Source organism: Choloepus didactylus, chromosome 5, assembly GCF_015220235.1.
Source record: "Choloepus didactylus isolate mChoDid1 chromosome 5, mChoDid1.pri, whole genome shotgun sequence".
Taxonomy (NCBI): Eukaryota; Metazoa; Chordata; class Mammalia; order Pilosa; family Megalonychidae; genus Choloepus; species Choloepus didactylus.
In genome coordinates, this window is record NC_051311.1 from 51,924,283 (window position 1) to 51,950,693 (window position 26,411).

Consider the following 26,411-nt stretch of genomic DNA (forward strand, 5'->3'; position numbering starts at 1 on the left):
GCTTTCTAGCACATTACTTATTTTATCGTCTCCATAGCCCTTACCAGTACCTCAAATTATCTTACGTGCTTGCATGCTTTTTTTTGTGACTCACCCACAATAAAACTCCCTCAAGACAGAGGCTCACCTTGAACAGTGAGCACAGAGCAGGCGCTCAATAAATACCGTCCCTGCCTGAATCCGTGTCCTGGGTGACTCCAACCCCCCGGGATTCTCCTTTCACCTACCCCTCGAGCTGCGATCGGCCAGGAGAAGCCCGGCCAGGAGCCCGGGGTTGCCGCCTCTTGCCCTCCCTTCTGCAGGCCCATCCCCGGGATATTAGTTTTAAACCGTGGACGTGATTGGGAGGAGTCTGCCTTGCCTTGGATTTCCGTGCTCCGCAGCAAAAGGACCCCGGCCACGGACCATGGCGGACCCTACGGTGTGCTCCTTCCTCACCAAGGTGCTGTGTGCCAATGGCGGCCGCATGTTCCTGCAAGACCTGCGCCGCAACGTGGAGCTCTCGGAGGCGAAGCTCCAGGACGTGCTGCAGAAGGCCGGGCCCGACCGCTTCCTGATGCAGGAGGTGGAGATGAAGGAGGGACTCTGGGACGAGGAGGCCGAGGCCGCGGCTGGCGCCAGCGGTAGCGGCCGCGGTGGCGGCACCACCGCCTGGAGGGTGGTGGCTGTGTCCTCCGCGCGCCTCTGCGCCCGCTACCAGCGCGGCGAGTGCCAGGCCTGCGACCAGCTGCACTTCTGCCGCCGGCACATGCTGGGCAAGTGCCCGAACCGGGACTGCTGGTGAGGCGGCGGCGGCGGCCTGCGCGGGCGGCCGGGGCGGGAGGGAGCGGCAGCGCCCGGCGGCGGCTTTTTCACCCGCGCGAAGGAATTCGCTGCGGGCCTGACCCCTCCAGTTGGAAGTGGGACCGAAGAGAAATGGGGAAAAGAATAAGTAAATAAATAAATAAACGAGTTATTAGCCCAGGGCGAGAGGCAAGGCGACCCCCTTCGAAAGGGCGTAAAAGAAACCTCCAGAAGGGGCCCAGTGCGGCTCGAGCCCGGACGCTGCGGGGCCCTCTAGGGGTGGCCTCCTTTGCTCTCAAGCTTTGTGCGGAATGAAAAAGAATGTCTTCCCAGTTTTGGATTTCTTACCCCCACCGCCAAAAAAAAAAAGTTACTGCCCTGGCCCCCGGGATCCTCCACAACATGCCGGGTTTTCCGGAGCGGGACTTTTGAGTTCATTTACTCCTCCAGTGGTCCTTTGGGGGCATTTGAGGATCCAGGAAGATCCATGGACCCTTTATCCAGAGAATGCCACAACCACCAAAGTTTTGCCGAAGCCCGTCTGTGCTCTCTAGGTTTAAAAACCCTGATGTAGCCTGATCCTGAGGAAACTGAGTCGTAAGGGATGGATGATTTGAGCGAGGTATATGGCTAGTGACTGCCAGAGCTGGGATTTGCTGCCTCCTAACTGCAGTACTGGGCTCCACATCCCCGAATCTTCCTTTGTTCATTCTAGCTCACCAAAGCAGGAGTGAGAGGGATGCTTTCCTTTTTCCGTTGGTGGACGGTGGGGTTGGGGTTAAGGGGTAGCTTTTAGGATGGAGAAGGTTAAGTGCGGCCACGTGCAGTCAAGGTAGATGGCTTGGGTGGGGGCATACTCTTGGCTTTAAAATATCCTCATTTAAAATGAAAATTACTCTGGGAGGGGACTTGTGTCACCCACTGTCTTATCATCAGGGTTTATTACCATGGATGTTTATTATTCTGTGGGTTCAAGGAAAATTACAGTCAAAAACTTCCTATCTAAGTTCAAAATGACCGGAGGCAAGGAATTTGACAGACTGGCCCCTTCTTCATCAAGAACTTTGTGTTCTCCTAGGTCTACCTGTACCCTTTCCCACGATATCCACACATCTGTCAACATCCAAGTCCTGAAAAACTATGGACTTTTTGGCCTCAATGAGGCCCAGCTTCGGATCCTGCTTTTGCAGAATGACCCTTGCCTTTTACCAGAGGTGAGTTGCCAAGGAGTCACCCTCACGTAGTCTACACCGTGAAAAACGTAAAGGAGAGAACATTAAAAGTCTATTTAAAGAGGACAGCCTGCAGATGTATGGATGGGGATTATGGTACAATGCAGACCTTTTAGAGTCTATGCTTTTTACTGGACCTTGATACACAGGGAGTGATGAACCTATATGGTATGGAAATAATAATGGCTACTGTTTTTGTTTTGTTTTGTTTTTTTAGTGCTTACTGCGTGCTAAGCACTACATGCATTTAAACTCATTAATAACCTGTGAATTAGGTATTCTTGCCCCATTTTACAGGTGAGGAAACTGAGGCTCAGAGATTAAATAATTTGTCAAGGTTACATAGTAAGTAGCAGATTGGAATATTTTTTTAGTTTTTTTAAATTAGTAATTGTTTTTGTTAGAGAAGCTGTAATTTTACAGAAATATCATGCATAAAATATATAAAATATAGAGTTCCCATTTACCACCCTATTATTAACACCTTGCATTAGTGTGGTACATTTGTTATAATTCCTGAAAGAACATTTTTTTAATTGTATTGTTAACTATAGTTCATCGTTTATTATAGGGTTCACTATGTTGTACAGTCCTGTTTTTTTTTAAATTTTTATTTTAGTAACATTTGTATGACCTAACATTTCCCCTTTTAACCACATTCACATATATAATTCGATGCTGTTAATTACATTCATAATGTGTGCTATCATCACCACCACCATTACCAAAACTTTACAATCAACCCAAAAAGGAATTCTGGACAATTTAAGCATTAACTCCCCATTCCCTAGGCTTGGAATAGATTTGGAACTTACGTCTGTCTGACTCTGAAGCCTGTGTTGTTATCCCTGTACTTTAAAGATGACAGAACTGGGACACCAAAGTCTTTGGGCTGGTTCTGCTACCAGTTCTGACAGACTTCAGGTAAATCCTTTTCTAGGCCTCAGTTTCTTGAGTGCTGTTAGTGCCTTGTTGAGGTTACCTGGGTCCAGGTGTGGCATCCACATCCACCTCTTTTGGGCTGAGAGTACAGAAGCCCAGGCATTTGTACTTGGTGTAATTAATTTGATTAATTTTTTTCAACAGGTATGTGATTCCTAGAGGACACAAGCAGATTTGACTATTTAGAAGGGCTCAGCTTAAGTGTCTGTTATCCTTTCTCAAAGAGTGGTCCCAGAGACTACAGTCCAGATTTTACCTTTTGAAAATGATTGAATTTGTTATTTCTCTTTTAATTCTGAGTAGTGTTATTTTTGTGCGTTACAAAGGCAGTACATGTTGACTGTGGAAAATTTTCTCTATGATGAACAAGAGGAAAAAATAAAAGTCATTCAATGCCTCAAAACTCCCAGAGAGAAATACTGTTAATATTTTGACATATGTCCTTTACATATTTTTCATTTACATGTGTTTGTATGCCTGTATCTGGGTGTGGGTGTAATTGTTTCCATTTTAGTAAAGTTCTTTTAAAATGCCATTTTAATAGCTTCACAATATTCTATCATAGTGCTTTAATGTAAGTTGCTTAAGTATCCCCAATTGTTGGATGTTTAGTTTGTTTCTAGTTTTTCATTGTCATAAATAGTGCTGTTGCAAGCATCCATGAAGGTAGATGTTCATGTGCATGATAATTTCCTTAGGAATAAATTCCTTAAAGTGGAATTGTTGGTTGGAAGGATATATAGAATCTCAAGCTTTCTGACATGTTTTGCCAGAGAGACATCCAGAAAAGAGTGAACCAGTTAGAATTTCCTTGAAACTTTCCTGAAAAGATCTCCAAGAGACAATATCATAAAACATTTTCCAGCTAATCTCATAGGTGAAAATGGTGCTGAATTTCATTTAATTTGCTTTAACTTTTAATCTCTTAGTCATTTGTGTTTTGTGAGTTACCTGTTTATGCTTTTGCCTATTTTTCTATTGAGGCATCTGTCTTTTTCTGTTAATTTTTAAGCAGATGTCTTTAATGATATAGACCCCTTTTTAATTGCATTTTTTACAAAGTATTTTCCCCATTTACTTGTTTGGCTTTAGATATTAACTTTAATTATTTTAAAACAACATGATTTAGGTCCAAATGATTAGCATGTACCCATCATAATTGCTATAATGATAAAATTAGCATGTTGGTATGTGTGTAGCTATACACAAAAAATGTTTTTAAACAAAATAGTAGGAATCCCAGAAGACAATATTATGAGAGGAGACCACTAAATTAAAGGTGGCATTTTCTAATCTAGCACCATGATTCTATCATAGACACTTACAAGTTGCTGAAAGAGGGGTGGGAAGAAGGGAAGATACTGGAGGAAATAGAGGGCAGTTCTTGATGGCGGTAACATATTAGCACTAGAGTTGTTCAGCGTTTAGAAGTGAAGAAAGTCACAGGGCTGGAAGTATGAACAGGAGTCTTTGGTTCAGATGCAGAGGATTCCCTCAAGGCAGCAGAATCAGTGTACCCAGAAAGCAGCACTGGAGTTAGCCTTAGGAGCCAAGAGGTTTCTTCTTAGCATCCAACTCCTTTTTCATTTCTTCAAGCTTTTAACTCAGGTTTGTTATGTCATAGCTGTAAGCCAGATACATTTCAGCCATGTTGCCAAAAGTAAATCCAACCAGCAACTGGAGAAGGTTGTTGGCAGGGAGAACGAGGAGGGTGGTGGCAGCTGTGAGGCTGTGAGGTCAGATCTGGTCCTCCATCTCTCAGAGAGAAGGGGCAGTGGTATTTTATTTTTTATGGTATTTTTTAATTTATTAGGTTTAACATTTTTTATGTTGTCAAGCCTATGAGTCTTTTTCTTTGTGGCTTCTGAGTAACTTGGGCCCATCCTCCTCTTGCCATCTCAGACTACTTCATGTTCAGTGAGCAGCCTATGGGTTGGCTGTACTTAAGACAGGAAGACATCATTGGCTCTTCAGCTGGGTGTGTGTGTCATATGCCACAAAACATGGCCACCTAGATACAAGGACCATGAACAAGAACATTGGTTGAGGCATGAACGGTGCTTTATGTCTCTTGCGAAAATGCCTGATGAACACTTTTCATCATTCTCCCAAAGATAAGTAACATCCTACTTATCTTTAACTCACCAATTACTTAGCACCTGAATATTTTCAATTTTTTTTTACAAAATTAATGAATGAGGATATTGCTTTTCTAATTAATTTACTTCCCATCAACTGGTACTAAGTTGAATTTTAGGTTTATTTGTGGCCTTTAGAAAAGTAAATAAGTTAATTATTTCTTTTGGAGGTAATATGTTAGACCATAAAGCAAGTCTCAACTAATTTCTCAATATATATGTATTTGGGACTACTCTGGCTTCTTGTTACACCTCCTTTACCGACTAAGCTAGTGTACTGTCTGGTTTCTGTCTTACAAACACTGTCTTTTGTGGCTCCTTTCTTTCTCTTTCTGAACTCAGTTTTCAATTTTTTCCCTAAGCCCAATATGCCAGGGCAGTGTTTATCAAAGGACTTTCTGTGGATAACTAATTGCAAGGACTGTTTATGACTCTCCAAGAAGAGATAGTATACTGGATTTCCCAAATTTATTTGAGAACTTGGTTTTCAAGGAATATATCTTATAACTGGGGTTCAATGAAGCATACTTTGGTACATATTGCTTTAGAACAGGGTTTTCTGGATTGCCTTTGTCCAACTCTTTTTGCAAATACTTAAAAAACTATTTTTATCTGCAATTCTGTTTGGACTTCTAAAGATGCAGTTCTGAAAAAGTCAGGAGTGAAGGGAGCCATTTATAGAATGTGGGAAGGGAAGTTTACCATGGACATTGGTAAACACAAGTTATAGTCCATCAAGGAAATTATACCTAACATGAGCTGAAAAATGCACAAACAGGTTGGAAAGGATATTAATATTGAACAAAATAGACTTAAGGTGTGTTATCAGAAGTAAGGAGGTTGTACGTAATAACAAAATATTTAATTCACCAGGAGGATGTAACAATTTTAAAGTTGTATATATTTAATAAAATAGCCTTTATGATATACAAAGCAAAAAATGATAGAATCACAGAAAACTGACAAATTCACCATTAATATGTTAGATTTCAATATATGCTTTCAATTATTGGTAGCTCAAGCAGAAAAATATTTTAAAGATAGAAAATTTGAACATGGTTAATGTTCTAGTTTGCTAATGCTGTGAGGAATGCAAAACACCAGAGATGGATTGGCTTTTATAAAAAGGGGGTTTATTTGGCTATACAGTTACAGTCTTAAGGCCATAAAATGTCCAAGGTAACACATCAGTAATCAAGTACCTTCACTGGAGGATGGCAAATGGTGTCCGGAAAACCTCTGTTAGCTGGGAAGCCACGTGGTTGGCGTCTGCTCCGAAATTCTGGTTTCAAAATGGCTTTCTCCCAGGATGTTCCTCTCTAACAAGCTTGCTCTTCTTCAAAACATCACTCACAGCTGCACTCCATTGGATTTCAAAGTCAGACAGTCATTAACAGAACAACGTTGCATCCTTGGGGCTTGAGAGAGCGGGAGTCTAACCCTTCCTAAGGACCTCCGCGGCAGCCCTTTCCTCTCCAAATGCTTAGGTGAGTGCTCCAACATTTCAACACATTGGGGAGACCGCCTTCTCGGCCCCACCCTCCTCAAACATCGGGGCAGCTCCCAGATTCCCTTCCATCTCCGGGGCACACGCTCAACCCCTTCAGAACAGTGTGGTGGCAGCCAGGCTCCCCAATTCCCTGGGAATGTGCTCCACCCTCTTTGGGACCTCGGGTGGCAAAACTCTTCCAGAGCATTGAGGTGGAATGCCCACCCTCGACCTCTGGGGCAAACTCACCCTTTCCATGCATGTGGGCTGCTCCACTCTCCCAGCCCAAGGCCTCTTGACTCCAGACCTCAACCTCCATGGCTCTGTCTTTGAAGAAATTTTTCCTGCAATTTGTTCCTTGTCTGTCTCCTCCAGTCCAGATTGGCAGCGGCTCTGTCTATAAAGTTCTCGCAAAAATTCTGTTGGCTTTGCATGAACCACACGGGTCAAAGCCATCAGACAATAGGAGTTTCCACAAATCCTTTCTGGATAATTCCATCTCCAATCTTGGCTTGTACTGAAATGGCGGCTGGGTTCCATGTTTGGTTACATCCTCACATTGGGCTGTAGCTTCTGGGATTCCACCCCCTGGAAGCTCATAATTTTCCAAGCCATCAACTTCTGGTTTCTTTGAACCCAAGAGTTCAGTTCTAAGTTTATCTCTCTCCGCTCGCATTTTACTATAAGCTGCAAGGAGAAGCCAGGTTACATCCTCCACAGGTAGTCTGGAGATCTCCTCAGCTAAGTATTCCAGGTTGTTGCTTCCAGATTCTTCCATATGACACCAGGACTCAATTTTGCCAAATTCTCTGCCACTTTAAAACAAGGATCGCCTTTCTTCCAGTTTACAACAACATATTCATCATTTCTGTTCAAGTCCTCATCAGAAGTATCTTTAGAGTCCGTATTTCCACAAACAGTCTCTAAAGCAGTTTTGGCCTTTTCTATCAAGCTCCTCACAATTCTTCCAGAAACTTCCCCTTATCCATTTAAAAAGCCGTTCCAACATGTTTGGTATTTGCAAACTCAGCAGCAAAAGCACCCCACTTCCGGTACCAAAATCTGTCCTAGTTTGCTAATGCTGCAGAATGCAAAACACCAGAGATGGATAGGCTTTTATAAAATGGGGGTTTATTTCGCTACACAGTTACAGTCTTAAGGCCACAAAGCGTCCAAGGCAACACATCAGCAACCGGGCACCTTCACCTGAGGATGGCCAATGGCGTCCGGAAAACCTCAGCTAGCTGGGAAGGCAGCTGGCATCTGCTCCAAAGCTCCAGCCTCAAAACGGCTTTCTCCCAGGACATTCCTCTCCAGCAAGCTTGCTTCTCTTCAAAACATCACTTCCAGCTGCACTCAGTTTAGTCTCTTTGAGTCAGCATGTTTTATATGGCTCCACTGATCAAGGCCCACCCCCGAATGGGCGGGGCCACACCTCCATGGGAACATCTCATCAAAATTATCATTACCCACATCTGGGTGGGGCACATTCCAAGCAAATCTCTGCCCCACAAGACCACAAAGATAATGGCATTTGGGGGACACAATACATTCAAACCGGCACAGTTAATAAGCTTGATCTACTGGATATGTATAGAGCTCTAAACAATACATATTTTCCCAAGACACATGGAACTTTTATATTAGGTCATAAAGCAAGTCTCAACAAATTTCATTTCTTTTACAGTGTTTTTGATTTCTAGCATTTCCTTTTGATTCTTTCTGGGAGTTTCCATCTCTCTTTTTACGTTACCATCTGTTCTTTCATGTTGTCCAATTTTTCCGTTAGAGCTCTTAGCATATTAATCATAGTAATTTTAAATTCCCAGGGTCTGATAATTCCAAAATCTCTGCTAATATGTGATTCCGGTTCTGATGCTTGTTCTGTCTCTTCAGACTGTGTTATTTGCCTTTTAGTATGCATGTTATTTTTTGTTAAAAGCCAGTCATGATGTACTGGGTTAAAGGAACTAAGGCAAATAGGCCTTTAGTGTGAGGCTTTATGCTTATCTGACTAGGAATTAGGCTGTGTTTACTGTTTGTAGGTTTTAGAAGATAACTTCCCTGGTCTCCTTGTTTTTGTGTCCCGCATTGTTTTCCTTTGAGACTTCTTCTTAAATAAGGTCTGAGCCTTGCAGTTCTTTCCACTGTAACTTCTGGTACTGGCTCCAGTGGGCTTCTGTTCCAAGTAAGCTGTAATTCTCTGTTTCTGCCTCTCTCTCCAGTTTTTAGGGTAGTGGCTTGCCTTTGTGACCTTAGTTCTCCAATGGATTTAAGAAGAGTTGTTTTTCAGTTTGTTCAGCTTTTTCTTATTGTTAGGGTGGGAGTGACAACTTCCGAGCTCCTCACACATTGGAGCAAAACCCCACAAATTTCAAATAATTGATATGAGTCCACATTCTGTGACCACAGTTTCATTAAATTAGTCAAACAAAAAGAAAAAAATTTTAATCCCCATTATTTCTGGAAATTAAAATACATATTAAATAACACGTGTCCAAGAGAAACTCATAAATAGTATTAAAATTGAATTGGACAATAATGAAAATACTAAATAATTAAAACTGAAGGATTAGGTAAAACATACTTAGAAGGAGTAGAGCCTTACATGTGCTGTCCTTTCTCTTTTTAGAAAGAAGCTGATAATTCAAATTAAGAAGTTAGGAAAAAACCAACAGAATAAATCCAGAGAAAGTAGAATAAAGGAATTAATAGAGACAAATATAGAAATGTATGGTATGGAAAATAAAAATGCAGTAGGGGGACTTAACAAAGCCAAAAAATTAGGTATTTGAAAGGTCTAATAAAATCTGTAAATCTGGTAAGACTGATCAAGGGGAAAAATGGTTGAGGGGAATGGTATAAGTAAATATTAGGGAGGAAAATGGGATAACTATAGATACAGTATATAATTAAAAAAGATAAGGGACAGATATGTAGAATTTTATGCTGATACACTTCAAAACTTAGATGGAATGGACAAATTCCAAGAAAAATACAGCTCATCAAAATTGATTGAAGAAGAGGCGGGGCAAGATGGCAGACTGGCGAGCTGTATGTTTTACTTACTCCTCCAGGAAAGTAGGTTGAAAGCCAGGAACTGCGTGGACTGGACACCACAGAGCAATCTGACTTTGGGCATACTTCATACAACACTCACGAAAACATGGAACTGCTGAGATCAGCAAAATCTGTAAGTTTTTGTGGCCAGGGGACCCGCCCCCCCCCCCCCCCCGCCAGGCTCAGTCCCATGGGAGGAGGGGCTGTCAGCTCCAGGAAGGAGAAGGGAGAACTGCAGTGGCAGCCCTTATCGGAAACTCATTCTACTGATCCAAACTCCAACCATAAATGGACTGAGACCAGACACCAGAGAATCTGAGAGCAGCCAGCCCAGCAGAGAGGAGACAGGCATAGAAAAAAACAGCAAGAAAAACTCCAAAATAAAAGCAGAGGATTTTTGGAGTTCTGGTGAACATAGAAAGGGGAAGGGCAGAGCTCAGGCCCTGAGGCTCATATGCAAATCCCGAAGAAAAGCTGATCTCTCTGCCCTGTGGACCTTTCCTTAATGGCCCTAATTGCTTTGTCTCTTAGCATTTCAATAACCCATTAGATCTGTGAGGAGGGCCCTTTTTTTTTTTTTTTTAATCCTTTTGTCTTTTTCTAAAACAATTACTCTAAGAAGCCCAATACAGAAAGCTTCAAAGACTTGCAATTTGGGCAGGTCAAGACAAGAGCAGAACTAAGAGAGCTCCGAGACAAAAGGCAATAATCCAGTGGCTGAGAAAATTCACTAAACACCACAACTTCCCAAGAAAAGGGGGGTGTCCGCTCACAGCCATCATCCTGGTGGACAGGAAACACACCTGCCAATCGCCAGCCCCATAGCCCACAGCTGCCCCAGACAACCCAGTGTGACGGAAGCGCTTCAAATAACAGGCACACACCACAAAACTGGGCGTGGATATTAGCCTTCCCTGCAACTTCAGCTGATTGTCCCAGAGTTGGGAAGGTGGAGCAGTGTGAATTAACAAAGCCCCATTCAGCCATCATTTCAGCAGACTGGGAGCCTCCCTACACAGCCCAGCAGCCCAGAACTGCCCTGGGGGGACGGCACTCACCTGTGACATAGCACAGTCTTCCCTCAACGGAGCACCAGGGGGTGCACGGCCTGGAAGAGGGACCCACTTGCAAGTCTCAGGAGCCATATGCCAATACCAAGGACTTGTGGGTCAGTGGCAGAGACAAACTGTGGCAGGACTGAACTGAAGGATTAGACTATTGCAGCAGCTTTAAAACTCCAGGATCACCAGGGAGATTTGATTGTTAGAGCCACCCCCCCCTCCCTGACTGCCCAGAAACACGCCCCATATACAGGGCGGGCAACACCAACTACACACGCAAGCTTGGCACACCAATTGGACCCCACAAGACTCACTCCCCCACTCACCACAAAAGGCAAAGCAGGGGAGAACTGGCTTGTGGAGAACAGGTGGCTCGTGGACGCCACCTGCTGGTTAGTTAGAGAAAGTGTACTCCATGAAGCTGTAGATCTGATAAATTAGAGATAAGGACTTCAATTGGTCTACAAATCCTAAAAGAACCCTATCAAGTTCAGCAAATGCCAAGAGGCCAAAACAACAGAAAATTATAAAGCATATGAAAAAACCAGACGATATGGATAACCCAAGCCCAAGCACCCAAATCAAAAGATCAGAAGAGACACAGCACCTAGAGCAGCTACTCAAAGAACTAAAGATGAACAATGAGACCATAGTACGGGATACAAAGGATATCAAGAAGACCCTAGAAGAGCATAAAGAAGACATTGCAAGACTAAATAAAAAAATAGATGATATTATGGAAATTAAAGAAACTGTTGACCAAATTCAAAAGATTCTGGACACTCATAGTACAAGACTAGAGGAAGTTGAACAACTAATCAGTGACCTGGAAGATGACAGAATGGAAAATGAAAGCATAAAAGAAAGAATGGGGAAAAAAATTGAAAAAATCGAAACGGACCTCAGGGATATGATAGATAATATAAAACGTCCGAATATAAGACTCATTGGTGTTCCTGAAGGGGAAGAAAAGGGTAAAGGTCTAGGAAGAGTATTCACAGAAATTGTTGGGGAAAACTTCCCAAATCTTCTAAACAACATAAATACACAAATCATAAATGCTCAGCGAACTCCAAATAGAATAAATCCAAATAAACCCACTCCAAGACATATTCTGATCACACTGTCAAACACGGAAGAGAAGGAGCAAGTTCTGAAAGCAGCAAGAGAAAAGCAATTCACCACATACAAAGGATACAGCATAAGACTAAGTAGTGACTACTCAGCAGCCACCATGGAGGCAAGAAGGCAGTGGCATGATATATTTCAAATTCTGAGTGAGAAAAATTTCCAGCCAAGAATACTTTATCCAGCAAAGCTCTCCTTCAAATTTGAGGGAGAGCTTAAATTTTTCACAGACAAACAAATGCTGAGAGAATTTGCTAACAAGAGACCTGCCCTGCTGGAGATACTAAAGGGAGCCCTACAGACAGAGAAACAAAGAAAGGACATAGAGACTTGGAGAAAGGTTCAGTACTAAAGAGATTTGGTATGGGTACAATAAAGGATATTAATTGAGAGAGGGGAAAAATGTATATGAGAAACATAAACCAAAGGATAAGATGGCCGATTCAAGAAATGCCTTCACGGTTATAACGTTGAATGTAAATGGATTAAACTCCCCAATTAAAAGATATAGATTCGCAGAATGGATCAAAAAAAATGAACCATCAATACGTTGCATACAAGAGACTCATCTTAGACAAAGGGACACAAAGAAATTGAAAGTGAAAGGATGGAAAAAAATATTTCATGCAAGCTACAGCCAAAAGAAAGCAGGAGTAGCAATATTAATCTCAGATAAAATAGACTTTAAATGCAGGGATGTTTTGAGAGACAAAGAAGGCCACTACATACTAATAAAAGGGGCAATTCAACAAGAAGAAATAACAATCATAAATGTCTATGCACCCAATCAAGGTGCCACAGAATACATGAGAGAAACACTGGCAAAACTAAAGGAAACAATTGATGTTTCCACAATAATTGTGGGAGACTTCAACACATCACTCTCTCCTATAGATAGATCAACCAGACAGAAGACCAATAAGGAAATTGAAAACCTAAACAATCTGATAAATGAATTAGATTTAACAGACATATACAGAACATTACATCCCAAATCACCAGGATACACATACTTTTCTAGTGCTCACGGAACTTTCTCCGGAATAGACCATATGCTGGGACATAAAACAAGCCTCAATAAATTTAAAAAGATTGAAATTATTCAAAGCACATTCTCTGACCACAATGGAATACAATTAGAAGTCAATAACCATCAGAGACTTAGAAAATTCACAAATACCTGGAGGTTAAACAACACACTCCTAAACAATCAGTGGGTTAAAGAAGAAATAGCAAGAGAAATTGCTAAATATATAGACACGAATGAAAATGAGAACACAACATACCAAAACCTATGGGATGCAGCAAAAGCAGTGCTGAGGGGGAAATTTATAGCACTAAATGCATATATTAAAAAGGAAGAAAGAGGCAAAATCAAAGAACTAATGGATCAACTGAAGAAGCTAGAAAATGAACAGCAAACCAATCCTAAACCAAGTACAAGAAAAGAAATAACAAGGATTAAAGCAGAAATAAATGACATAGAGAACAAAAAAACAATAGAGAGGATAAATATCACCAAAACTTGGTTCTTTGAGAAGATCAACAAGATTGACAAGCCCCTAGCTATACTGACAAAATCAAAAAGAGAGAAGACCCATATAAACAAAATAATGAATGAAAAAGGTGACATAACTGCAGATCCTGAAGAAATTAAAAAAATTATAAGAGGATACTATGAACAACTGTATGGCAACAAACTGGATAATGTAGAAGAAATGGACAATTTCCTGGAAACATATGAACAACCTAGACTGACCAGAGAAGAAATAGAAGACCTCAACCAACCCATCACAAGCAAAGAGATCCAATCAGTCATCAAAAATCTTCCCACAAATAAATGCCCAGGGCCAGATGGCTTCACAGGGGAATTCTACCAAACTTTCCAGAAGGAACTGACACCAATCTTATTCAAACTCTTTCTAAACATTGAAGAAAATGGAACACTACCTAACTCATTTTATTAAGCTAACATCAATCTAATACCAAAACCAGGCCAAGATGCTACAAAAAAGGAAAACTACCGGCCAATCTCCCTAATGAATATAGATGCAAAAATCCTCAACAAAATACTTGCAAATCGAATCCAAAGACACATTAAAAAATCATACACCATGACCAAGTGGGGTTCATTCCAGGCATGCAAGGATGGTTCAACATAAGAAAATCAATCAATGTATTACAACACATTAACAATTCAAAAGGGAAAAATCAAATGATCATCTCAATAGATGCTGAAAAAGCATTTGAGAAAATCCAACATCCGTTTTTTGATAAAAACACTTCAAAAGGTAGGAATTGAAGGAAACTTCCTCAATATGATAAAGAGCATATATGAAAAACCCACAGCCAGCATAGTACTCAATGGTGAGAGACTGAAAGCCTTCCCTCTAAGATCAGGAACAAGACAAGGATGCCCGCTGTCACCTTGTGCTGTTATTCAACATTGTGCTGGAAGTGCTAGCCAGGGCAATCCGGCAAGACAAAGAAATAAAAGGCATCCAAATTGGAAAAGAAGAAGTAAAACTGTCATTGTTTGCAGATGATATGATCTTATATCTGGAAAACCCTGAGAAATCGACAATACACCTACTAGAGCTAATAAACAAATTTAGCAAAGTAGCGGGATACAAGATTAATGCACACAAGTCAGTAATGTTTCTATATGCTAGAAATGAACAAACTGAAGAGACACTCAAGAAAAAGATACCATTTTCAATAGCAACTAAAAAAATGAAGTACCTAGGAATAAACTTAACCAAAGATATAAAAGACCTATACAAAGAAAACTACATAACTCTACTAAAAGAAATAGAAGGGGACCTTAAAAGATGGAAAAATATTCCATGTTCATGGATAGGAAGGCTAAATGTCATTAAGATGTCAATTCTACCCAAACTCATCTACAGATTCAATGCAATCCCAATCAAAATTCCAACAACCTACTTTGCAGACTTGGAAAAGCTAGTTACCAAATTTATTTGGAAAGGGAAGATGCGTTGAATTGCTAAAGACACTCTAAAAAAGAAAAACGAAGTGGGAGGACTTACACTCCCTGACTTTGAAGCTTATTATAAAGCCACAGTTGTCAAAACAGCATGGTACTGGCGCAAAAATAGACATATAGATCAATGGAATCAAACTGAGAATTCAGAGATAGACCCTCAGATCTATGGCCGACTGATCTTTGATAAGGCCCAAAGTCACGGAACTGAGTCATAATGGTCTTTTCAACAAATGGGGCTGGGAGAGTTGGATATCCATATCCAAAAGAATGAAAGAGGACCCCTACCTCACCCCCTACACAAAAATTAACTCAAAATGGATGAAAGATCTCAATATAAAAGAAAGTACCATAAAACTCCTAGAAGATAATGTAGGAAAACATCTTCAAGACCTTGTGTTAGGTGGCCACTTCCTAGACTTTACACCCAAAGCACAAGCAACAAAAGAAAAAATAGATAAATGGGAACTTCTCAAGCTTAGAAGTTTCTGCACCTCAAAGGAATTTCTCAAAAAGGTAAAGAGACAGCCAACTCAATGGGAAAAAATTTTTGGAAACCATGTATCTGACAAAAGACTGATATCTTGCATATATAAAGAAATCCTACAACTCAATGACAATAGTACAGACAGCCCAATTATAAAATGGGCAAAAGATATGAAAAGACAGTTCTCTGAAGAGGAAATACAAATGGCCAAGAAACACAAGAAAAAATGTTCAGCTTCACTAGCTATTAGAGAGATGCAAATTAAGACCACAATGAGATACCATCTAACACCGGTTAGAATGGCTGCCATTAAACAAACAGGAAACTACAAATGCTGGAGGGGATGTGGAGAAATTGGAACTCTTATTCACTGTTGGTGGGACTGTATAATGGTTCAGCCACTCTGGAAGTCAGTCTGGCAGTTCCTTAGAAAACTAGATATAGAGTTACCATTCGATCCAGCGATTGCACTTCTCCGTATATACCTGGAAGATCCGAAAGCAGTGACACGAACAGATATCTGCACACCAATGTTCATAGCAGCATTATTCACAATTGCCAAGAGATGGAAACAACCCAGATGTCCTTCAACAGATGAGTGGATAAATAAAATGTGGTATATACACACGATGGAATACTACACGGCAGTAAGAAGGAACGATCTTGTGAAACATATGACAACATGGATGAACCTTGAAGACATAATGCTGAGCAAAATAAGCCAGGCACAAAAAGAGAAATATTATATGCTACCACTAATGTGAACTTTGAAAAATGTGAAACAAATGGTTTATAATGTAGAATGTAGGGGAACTAGCAATAGAGAGCAATTAAGGAAGGGGGAACAATAATCCAAGAAAAATAAATAAGCTATTTAACGTTCTGGGGATGCCCAGGAATGACTATGGTCTGTTAATTTCTGATGGATATAGTAGGAACAAGTTCACAGAAATGTTGCTATATTAGGTAACTTTCTTGGGGTAAAGTAGGAACAGGTTGGAAGTAAAGTAGTTATCTTAGGTTAGTTGTCTTTTTCTTACTCCCTTGTTATGGTCTCTTTGAAATGTTCTTTTATTGTATGTTTTTTTTTTTAATTTTTTTTTTCATACAGTTGATTTAAAAAGAAAAAAAAAAAGTTAAAAAAAAAAAAAAACAAGGAAAAAAAATATGTAGTGCCCCCTTGAGGAGCCTGTGGAGAATGCAGGGGTATTGGCCTACCCCACCTCGATGGTTGCTAACATGACCACAGACATAGGGGACTGGTGGTTTGATGGGTTGAGCCCTCTACCATAGGTTTTACCCTTGGGAAGACGGTTGCTGTAAAGGAGAGGCTAGGCCTCCCTATATTTGTGCCTAAGAGCGTCCTCCTGAATGCCTCTTTGTTGCTCAGATGTGGCCCTCTCTCTCTAGCTAAGCCAACTTGAAAGGTGAAATCACTGCCCTCCCCCCTACGTGGGATCAGACACCCAGGGGAGTGAATATCCCTGGCAACGTGGAATATGACTCCCGGGGAGGAATGTAGACCCGGCATTGTGGGACGGAGAACATCTTGACCAAAAGGAGGAAGTGAAAGGAAATGAAATAAGCTTCAGTGGCAGAGAGATTCCAAAAGGAGCCGAGAGGTCACTCTGGTGGGCACTCTTACGCACAATTTAGACAACCCTTTTTAAGTTCTAAAGAATTGGGGTAGCTGGTGGTGGATACCTGAAACTATCAAATTACAACCCAGAACCCATGAATCTCGAAGACAGTTGTATAAAAATGTAGCTTATGAGGGGTGACAATGGGATTGGGAAAGCCATAAGGACCACACTCCACTTTGTCTAGTTTATGGATGGATGAGTAGAAAAATAGGGGAAGGAAACAAACAAACAGACAAAGGTACCCAGTGTTCTTTTTTACTTCAATTGCTCTTTTTCACTAATTATTATTCTTGTTATTTTTGTGTGTGTGCTAATGAAGGTGTCAGGGATTGATTTAGGTGATGAATGTATATCTATGTAATGGTACTGTGAACACTCGAATGTAGGATTTGTTTTGTATGACTGCATGGTATGTGAATATATCTCAGTAAAATGAAGATTAAAAAAAAAAATTGATTCAAAAAGAACTACAAAGCCAGAATAGTCTTATAAATATTTTTAAAAACCAAAGCATTAGTTAAAAGTCTTCTAAAAGAAAACATGAGACTCATATTTTTTTTAATTCATTTTATTGAGATATATTCACATACCATGCAGTCATACAAAACAAATCCTACATTCGAGTGTTCACAGTACCATTACATAGATATACATTCATCACCTAAATCAATCCCTGACACCTTCATTAGCACACACACAAAAATAACAAGAATAATAATTAAAGTGAAAAAGAGCAATTGAAGTAAAAAAGAACACTGGGTACCTTTGTCTGTTTGTTTGTTTCCTTCCCCTATTTTCTACTCATCCATCCATAAACTAGACAAAGTGGAGTGTGGTCCTTATGGCTTTCCCAATCCCATTGTCACCCCTCATAAGCTACATTTTTATACAACTGTCTTCGAGATTCATGGGTTCTGGGTTGTGCCAGGGTGATTCACTCCCCTGAGTGTCAGATCCCATGTAGTGGGGAGGGCAGTGATTTCACCTTTCAAGGTAGCTTAGCTAGAGAGAGAGGGCCACATCTGAACAACAAAGAGGCATTTGGGAAGAGGCTCTTAGGCACAATTATAGGGAGGCCTAGCCTCTCCTTTGCAGCAACAGAGACTCATGTAGTTTTATCATTGAGTTGTACTGCATCTTCAAGAAACAGATTATTCTAATTTTTGGACTAGGTTTAGGATGTATTTTCCTTCATCTCCCATACATTCTTGTAGTATTATCACATTGTTTAATTAAAATAGTTCATAATATATTTTAATATCCAATAAAACAAATCTCCTCACCCATTACTCTTGTTTTGCAATTTTTTTTTGTTTAATCAGTTCTCACTTGCCTTGTTTTTCAAACACTAGAATCATTTAAATATCTTAAAATATTTTATAGGATTTGAGGTGGAGGGTTGCAAATTGCATTAAAGTTATAACTTCATTTTGGAAAATTGGCATCACAATTATGGGTGGAATGCCGTTTTGTTTTAAACCAGATATCTATGTCATGTATTCCACATTATGAATTTGACTGATTGCATTCCTGGAGTATCATTTAACATGTTTCTCTATCCCTTGAATTTTCTATAAATTGATAGATCTGGAGGCTTGATCAAATTAGGTTTTAATTTATGGTAAGAATTTTTAATATGTGGGACACTATCAGAGTGACTGTCCCAGTTTGCCTGGGACTGAGGGGTTTCTTGGAGTGCCGGACTTCAGGACTAAAACTAGGACGTGGTATTTCCTGTTACATCACAAGATAGGGCATATAATATCTGGATGTCCATTTTTGTGTGATGTTAATATTGATTAGTGGTTTCAGGTCAGACAGCCTGATCCGTAATTATAAAGTTCCACAACAGCAGAGTCTTGGTTTGCCTGGGACAGTCTCAGTTTATATTAGTTGTCCCAATGTAATTATTAATAGTACTCCCTTTCATCCTCAAAAATGCCCTTGTTTGGATGATAAATTATATGCTCACGCTACCTGTCTTAGGTTGGTTTCCCTGGAAACAGCCTGATGTAGGAATTGAGGTGCCTGTGATTTATGGAGGGATTCCCCTCAAGAAAACCCAATAAAGGAGAGAGGGAAGGAAAAGCTACAAGCAAGGTAAAGTCTGTCCTTGACTTTATTCATGGAGGACTCTGAAGCAACAATTGCACTGCAGAATTGTTTTAGCCTTGAGGGGGTGAGGGCAGGCAGCATTTTTAGCTCCTTGTCAGTCACTCACTGACTTCAGCTTTGATGGAGGAGGCGGGGACAGTAGAGGGAAGGGAAGGACCAGCTGTGAGTCACCAGCAGCCAACACTCACAGCAGTGGTGGGGATTCGTGCAACCACCCAGGAAAGGAGGTCTGGGTGGGGCGCTAATAGCACTATTCTACAATCCATCAGCCTTTCTTTCAATGATTTTTAACAGCCATTGATGATTGAAGATTCCATTTAATCTCCAGGTAAGCTACAGAGATTGTAGTTTATTGGCTTAAAGATATAATGAAAATTAATATTTTATGTGTTGACTCATTTCTGTACCAGGTCTGTTTGCTCTACAACAAAGGTGAAGCACTCTATGGTTACTGCAACCTCAAGGACAAATGCAACAAGTTTCATGTATGCAAATCCTTGTCAGGGGAGAGTGCAAGCTTCAGAACTGCAAACGATCACATCAGCTCATTTATGCTACAGCCCTGAAGTTGCTACAAGACCAAGGACTGAATATTCCAAGTATTGTCAATTTTCAGATAATCTCCACATACAAACATATGAAGCTGCAAAAGATGCTTGAGAATAAAGGTAAGAGTATCAGAGGTAGACAAAGCACTATCTATCAATGTAGTTTTGAGATTTCTTACCATAGAGAAACAACAATGACTGAAAGTGAGTCTGGGGAGAAAACACTTCATATGTTAACTGCTGCTTTGTCTTTTGGAAAGCTTAGGATGGTCAACATTTTATGATATAGAACAGTGATTCTAACCCAAAGAAAGGAAGGGATATAGTTTATTTTAAGCACTGCCAGCTAATAGAATCTACCAAGTGTCAAACAGTGTAACTCCTTGGTAAGTTGGGCATCAGGAAGTAAGTAAAACAGTCTCAACAGCTTGGTGAGGAAAAAAGAAGAGGGAGATGGGCCAGTGACTAGAAGGGTAACAATAATGCAGGGATGGCTTTCTTTTATTAAACATAATTAAAGTTTTTCTTTTTAAAATTCCAAGTAATTTTAACCACATGACAGAAAAATTTGGAAAACAGACTGGTTATTCCTTCCACATCTTAGGGATTAGGAGCATGGTGCCCCAAGATCTGGAAAATACGCATAAATTTTTTTTCACGGTTTCTGGAAGCTCCCTAGCTGCCTGTTGATCCACAGATGCTGCCTCTCCCGTTATTTTTATATTGCATAGGCTAAGCCTTTTTAAAAAATTTTCAAACCAGACTTCACTGGCATGAAAATCCATAGGGTAGACCCTTCATCTTCATTTTCCTTTAACCATATACGGACTTAACCTTTTCTTGTATGATGCCAGAGCCTACCGGAATGCCTTTTTAATAACAATCCTGCACTCAAAAAAATGTTGCCCTTTCTATGCTATAGAGATGTAGATCTCGTGGTTTATGCAAATGCTTTGCAGTTGTTGGTGTAACTGCAGCAACAGCTTTGCAGATTCTTCCTGTATTGTCTACGGCTTCCACAAAACTCCCCCCAAATTCCCATTTAATTTCTTATGCCGACCCGTGATGTATTGAAACCCCCATGGGGAAAGTTGCTATGTAGAAGGGATAACTGTAGAAATAAAAATTGCATATGATTCCACTCGCCCTAATCCACAATCATTGTTACCATTTTTTATAGGCAACCAGTTGTGGTCAAACTATGCATTAGTGTAGTATCTTAAATTTTCACTTTATACATTATAAATATCTTCCCATATTGCTGTACAGTCTTTATATGTGATTTTTTAAGGCTTACAAAGTATAGTTTGGTGTTCTTTTCATTGTAATGCATTTGGGTTACATATTCTAGTATATTTGCTTGTAGCTGAAAATCAATTTCAGTGGGTGATGGGCATTGGGAGACTTGCTAATGTGGAAAAAAATCAAAGTCAGAGTCACTAATTCTTTAAATTTTGGGTTTTCTTATGTTGGGATGTTAGTGGCAGGCTTTATGAGTGTGTGCTTTGAAGACGGAAAGAGCTCTGCATATACCAGTGTCAGAGGCTTTCTTGGGAAACCCGAAGAGTGGCAGATAGGGACCTTCTGCTCTATACTATGACTTTATCTTGTTTAGTGGGTCTTTCTGAACTATGAAATAGTGACTTCCTGCTTGTTGTTGATACCTTTTTTCCTTTTATTCCATCTAAAAGACATGAACTCTCCAAATCCAGGGTGTTGGGAATCTTGTCCGAGGTCTGGTTATCCAGGCTGATGCTCCCAACATGAAATGAACCTTAGGGTGATAAAAAGTATGTCTTGGGAAAGCTCATCCCTTTCTTCTTTTTAGGTAATTCAGCTTCTTCTACTGAGTGCTCCCAGGGCCCTGAGAAACAAGGAGGACATGTAGCTGGGGCTGCAGAAGCCAGTCCTCCAGCATCTGTCCAGACTCAGTCTGCCAAGAATCCGTGCCCAGGCAAAATGAGGGCACCCATGAAATGAGAAGAAGCTTGCTTAACTTGGAAGGTCTGTAAACAAGGCTTCTTTTGAGCTTTAATTTGTAACCATTCATTCATTTAATCATTTATTAATAATGGTCATAATAATACCTACCTCACAGGTTGTTGTGAGAATTAAAGAAGATGGAAAAGGAGAAAATGTCAGATTGGGAAGATAAATCTGGGATAAGTGGTTGGGGATGAGGTTGGACCTTGATCAAGCAGAGAGAGGGTGAAGTCTGAGTGCAGCTGGGGTCAAGCCAAAGTAAATTCACTAACATCCTGCAGCTTCTGCCTACACTCCCCCAGCACTTTCACCAGTTCTTAAAGGGGCAGGGTTCTGCTGACATTGTTCTGTGATCTAGCCATTGTCTTTCTATATGCCTATGTACATAGTTTACATGGTGATAAACATAGACTATACACACTTTTGTACTTTTTTTTAAACTTAATGTTGTTCCATAAGCATCTTTCCATTTTTGTTCACATTTATCATACATAATCATTTTTATGCATGGATACATTTCAACAAGTTAATATATCATATTGTGGTTTATTCAACTGTTGCCCTCATTCTGGAATACTTAGAGTCTGTCTAATAAATTTTGAATATAACTGTTTTCTTAAAATCACCACAGTATTAAATTCTTAAATTTTTCTTTCCTTTAGTTTATAGGTGCTAAATGATACCATCTTTCAATTTCCATTTCTTTAAATATGTGTGAGTATTTTTCTGTGTTTCTGTATGCCTTTATTTTGTGCTTTTTTTTTACATGTCCTTTTATTACTGGGGATGTTTTCTGTACTGATGTGGGATGGCCCTTAATTAGGCTCCTTGATTTTCAAAAAAGATGTCAACCATACTGTGCTCATAAGACAGCCATTTTTTGTGGCTCCATCCTCAGCCAAACAGCAGAATATATGACTTTTGGGTTGTCACCAGAGATCACTACCTCAATTTACCTATTTTCTATCTCTTATTGTACTTTTACCAAAAATCCAGTTACTGTAGCTCGAAGGATGATATACGGTTCATCTGTTCCTCTAAGTTGTCCCCATTCTTTCCATGGATCAGGATGGACGATCAGAAATCTATATACCTCACCCGTGTCATTTTGACTTTCCCCTTCCTTCTTTCTCCCTTCCTCGCTGCCCCTATCACCCAGGTGTCTTCATCAAGGTACATTTAGATTTTTTGTCCTTTATGTCCATCAAGGAGTACCACAAAGAAGCTGCTTTCTTTGACACAAAGAAAATCCTGTGTTTGTTGCAGTAATGTTCCCAAATGTCAGTGTGTGAAGTGGTGTTTAAAAAATTGTAACTGTCTTGCAGTAACATAACATTTGTGAAATAGGGACAATGCAGTGAGTTTTTCATAAAGCTGAATTTATTTAACTTAGAGAAATGCTTATTATGAAATGCTGTCTTTTCCATCTGGGGGAGAAGGTATAAACATGTCCTTTTTAAAGGGAGAAATTGCTGTGTTTTCTCCTAATGGACAGTGAGAGTCATGCAACTTAAGTTAATCTTTTCACTTTGGTTGTCAGCAACAGTATTTCTGAAAACTTTTGTAAGTTCTGCATATTTTTTTTCTTAGTTCTGATTTCTCCCTGGTGCTAATTTTTAAAGATTATTTTTACATTTTATTATTATTTACATTTTATCATTTATATTTTTTGTTGTAAGCCATCTTAAATCTCCATGGAAACAGTGTAAGATATAAATAGATATCCTTTGATATTGGGAGACTTGGTGGACTTTTATATTATTGTGTTTTTTAAAATATATCTTATAATTATGCTTTTATATATGAATTTATTGGCTCTCTGCAATCTATTCAATGTTTTATTCAATTATATAATATTCCATTTTAATCTTAGTTCTGTTGTTATTCATTCTGTAAAGATACAATCATACCTGTTTACCTCAAATTTTCTTCTGATGATTCAGCTGTTAGGGAGTTATCATCACTCTAGAGTTGGAGAGTTTTCTTTAATCCTTTGGGAATTTATTGGGATTTATGAGGTTATGCTGCACATTTATAGGCTTCACAAATTCAGCATATGCTAAATTGAATTAACTTTCCTTCAGACTTGTTCCTCCTTTTACTTCCTTATTTTTGAGTGTCACCACCATCCACCTAAAGACTTAAGCCAAAAAACTGATAATTGTCTTATACCCTTCTTTCTCCTTGTCCCTATATCCAATTGGTTACCCAGTGTGCTGGTTTGAATCTATTATGTACCCCAGAAAAAGCCAGGTTCTTTTAATCCATTCTTGTGGGGGCAGACCTCTTGTAAGTGGAATCTTTTGATTAGATTTTTTCCTTGGAGATGTGACCCTGCCCATTCAAGGTGGGTCTTAAATAGTTTACTGGCATCCACTATGAGAGGATAAAAGTCAGAGACATTTTGAAGAGAGCAGAGAGACACTTAGAGAGAAAACGCCCAGAGCCAACACAGACTCAGACATTTGGAGATGTTAAGCTAAGAGATGAAGCTCAGAGTTTGTCCTGGAGAAGCTAAGTGAGAACCCACAGATGCTTAAGGAGAAAGCCACTGGAATCAGAAGCTGAAAGCAATGCATCCCGGGAGCAAAGGACCAGCAGACACCAGCCACGTGCCTTCCCAGCTGACAGAGGTGTTCCAGTAGCCATCAGCATTTTCCTCAGAGTAGGTATCTTCCTCTTGCTATCTTAATTTGGACATTTTCATGGCCTTACTGTAAATTTGTGAACTAATAAACCCCTGTTGTAAAAGCCAATCCATATCTGGTATATTGCATTTCTGGCAGCTTTAGCAAACCAAAACACCCAGTGTTGAGGGACTTTTTTTCTCCTCAAAAAAACCTCTCAAATTTTTAATCTTCCCTGCTTCTTCCTTTCCACCCCTCCATCCACACCACCTTGTTTCAAACCCTCATCATCTCTTGCATTTTTTCCACAGATGCATAGTTCAGTAGTTTTCAAGTTCTGTGCTGTGGGGATTTTATGTGCTCAGTGAGCTGCCCATTCCACTTCAATGATGGCGGCCCCATTTAAATTTTTTAAATAATAGGCTTTTGTGGATTTGATTGATCTGTCTATCACGAATCTCCTCCCCATGCCTTCCATCCTGCTGCCAGGTTGGTCTTTTACAGACCTAACCTTATTCCTTTCTCTGCTTGAAACCTTCCTGTAAGATAGGAGCCAAAACATAAATGACTATAGGGGCCACAAGGTGACTTAAATGGATGAAGTGGGCTGGATGTAACAGAAATGAGAAAAGGGAGAGAAGTGCTGTGGCAAATTGTAGAGGACAAATCCCATCCAAAGGGAGTAGCTACCTCATATCCATGTGGGAATATGGGCCCAGGTTTTTATGAGAAAGTTTCTGATTTTTAATATTGATTTTAATTGGTTTTTAAAAATGCAGATGTACTTGAAGTTTTTGGACTGTGCTATTTTATTTTGTGACTCTGTATCTGTAAATGGTGTTCCATCTTTTATAAGTGCTCTTCCTTCCTCCCTTCTCCTGCCTCAAAACCTGTGGGTTTAGCTGGCATTCTGGTTTGCTAATGCTGCGGTCATGCAAAATACCAGAAATAGATTGGTTTTTATAAAAGGGGTTTATTTGGTTACAAAGTTATAGTTTTAAAGCCATAAAGTGTCCAAGGTAAGTCATCAACAATAGGGTGCCTTCACTGAAGGATGGCTTTTGGCGTCCAGAAAACCTCTGTTAGCTCGGAAGGCACGTGGCTGGTGTCCACTTGCTCCCAAGTTGCATTTCAAAATGGCATTCTCCAAAATGTTGCTGCTGGGGCATTTTGTCCTCTCTTAGCTGCAGCTCCTCTTCAGAATGTCACTCTCAGTTGCTCTCCAATAAGTCACTCACAGCTGCTCTGAGGTCCTTCTGTCTGTAAATTCCTTTATACAAATCCAATGATCCAATTAACACCCACCCTGAATGGGTGGGGTAACACTTCCATGGGAACTATCCAATCAAATGTTTCACTCACAGTTGATTGAGTCACATCTCCATGGAAACACTCAAAGGATTCCAATTTAATCAACACTAATACATCTGCCCCCACAACATTGCATCAGAGAATATGGCTTTTGGTGGGATATAATATATCCAAACTAGCACAGCTGGGAAACGTTTCCTGACTCCAGGAGAGGTGGCATTCTTCTTACAGCTCTAGCACAGGACTTACCATATTACATTGCATTGGTTTGTGTTTTCATTCCCTTGGCTTTGAGCAGAAACGTTATGTATTCTTTTTGGTAGTTCCTAATACTTGGTAGTATTTAATAAATATTTTTTTGCCATGTAATAAATTAAACTCTGTATTTCTCTGAGCCAGAATCATATTGGCCTCCATTATTCTTTTTTAATATTCAAAAAGTGTTTTCCTCTAAGGAATGTATTATATAAGCCTAAACATTTTTTTAGTGCTTTAATTTGAATTCTGCTCAGCTTATGAGTTAACTCTAAGACCTACCGTGTTTATGATACTAATTCTTTCCATCAGGAATTTTTTCCATTATTGATGTGTCTCTTGATTCCTTTCATTATGCTTTATTCTTGTTTTTGTGTAAGTCTTGTGTATCTCTTCCTACATGTATTCATTCCTGAATATTTTATATATGTATTGCTACTCAATATGGGAATTTTTATCATTAGAATGCTATTAATTTTTAAAATACTTATCTTTTGGTGAATTGTTATTGTTCTGACAGCTGTAGATGGCCTATTTGTTTTTTCTAAATATAAAATCATAGCTGCAAAAATATTTCTTTTCTAAAGTCTTTCTTTTTTTTGAAT

At 39.8% G+C, this 26,411-nt stretch overlaps 1 protein-coding gene and 1 pseudogene across 1 annotated transcript; one reads left to right on the forward strand and one right to left on the reverse strand.

Annotated features, from left to right (window-relative positions):
• The first annotated feature begins 229 nt into the window (after positions 1-229).
• On the forward strand, positions 230-22,326 carry ZC3HAV1L (zinc finger CCCH-type containing, antiviral 1 like). Its single transcript, XM_037836063.1, is given in 5 exon segments — positions 230-780; positions 1,862-1,997; positions 19,493-19,577; positions 19,580-19,750; positions 21,459-22,326. Coding segments are annotated over 5 exon segments (918 nt in total). The 5' UTR covers positions 230-406; the 3' UTR covers positions 21,611-22,326.
• On the reverse strand, positions 4,500-10,467 carry LOC119534743 (annotated as a pseudogene).
• Positions 22,327-26,411: the final 4,085 nt, after the last annotated feature.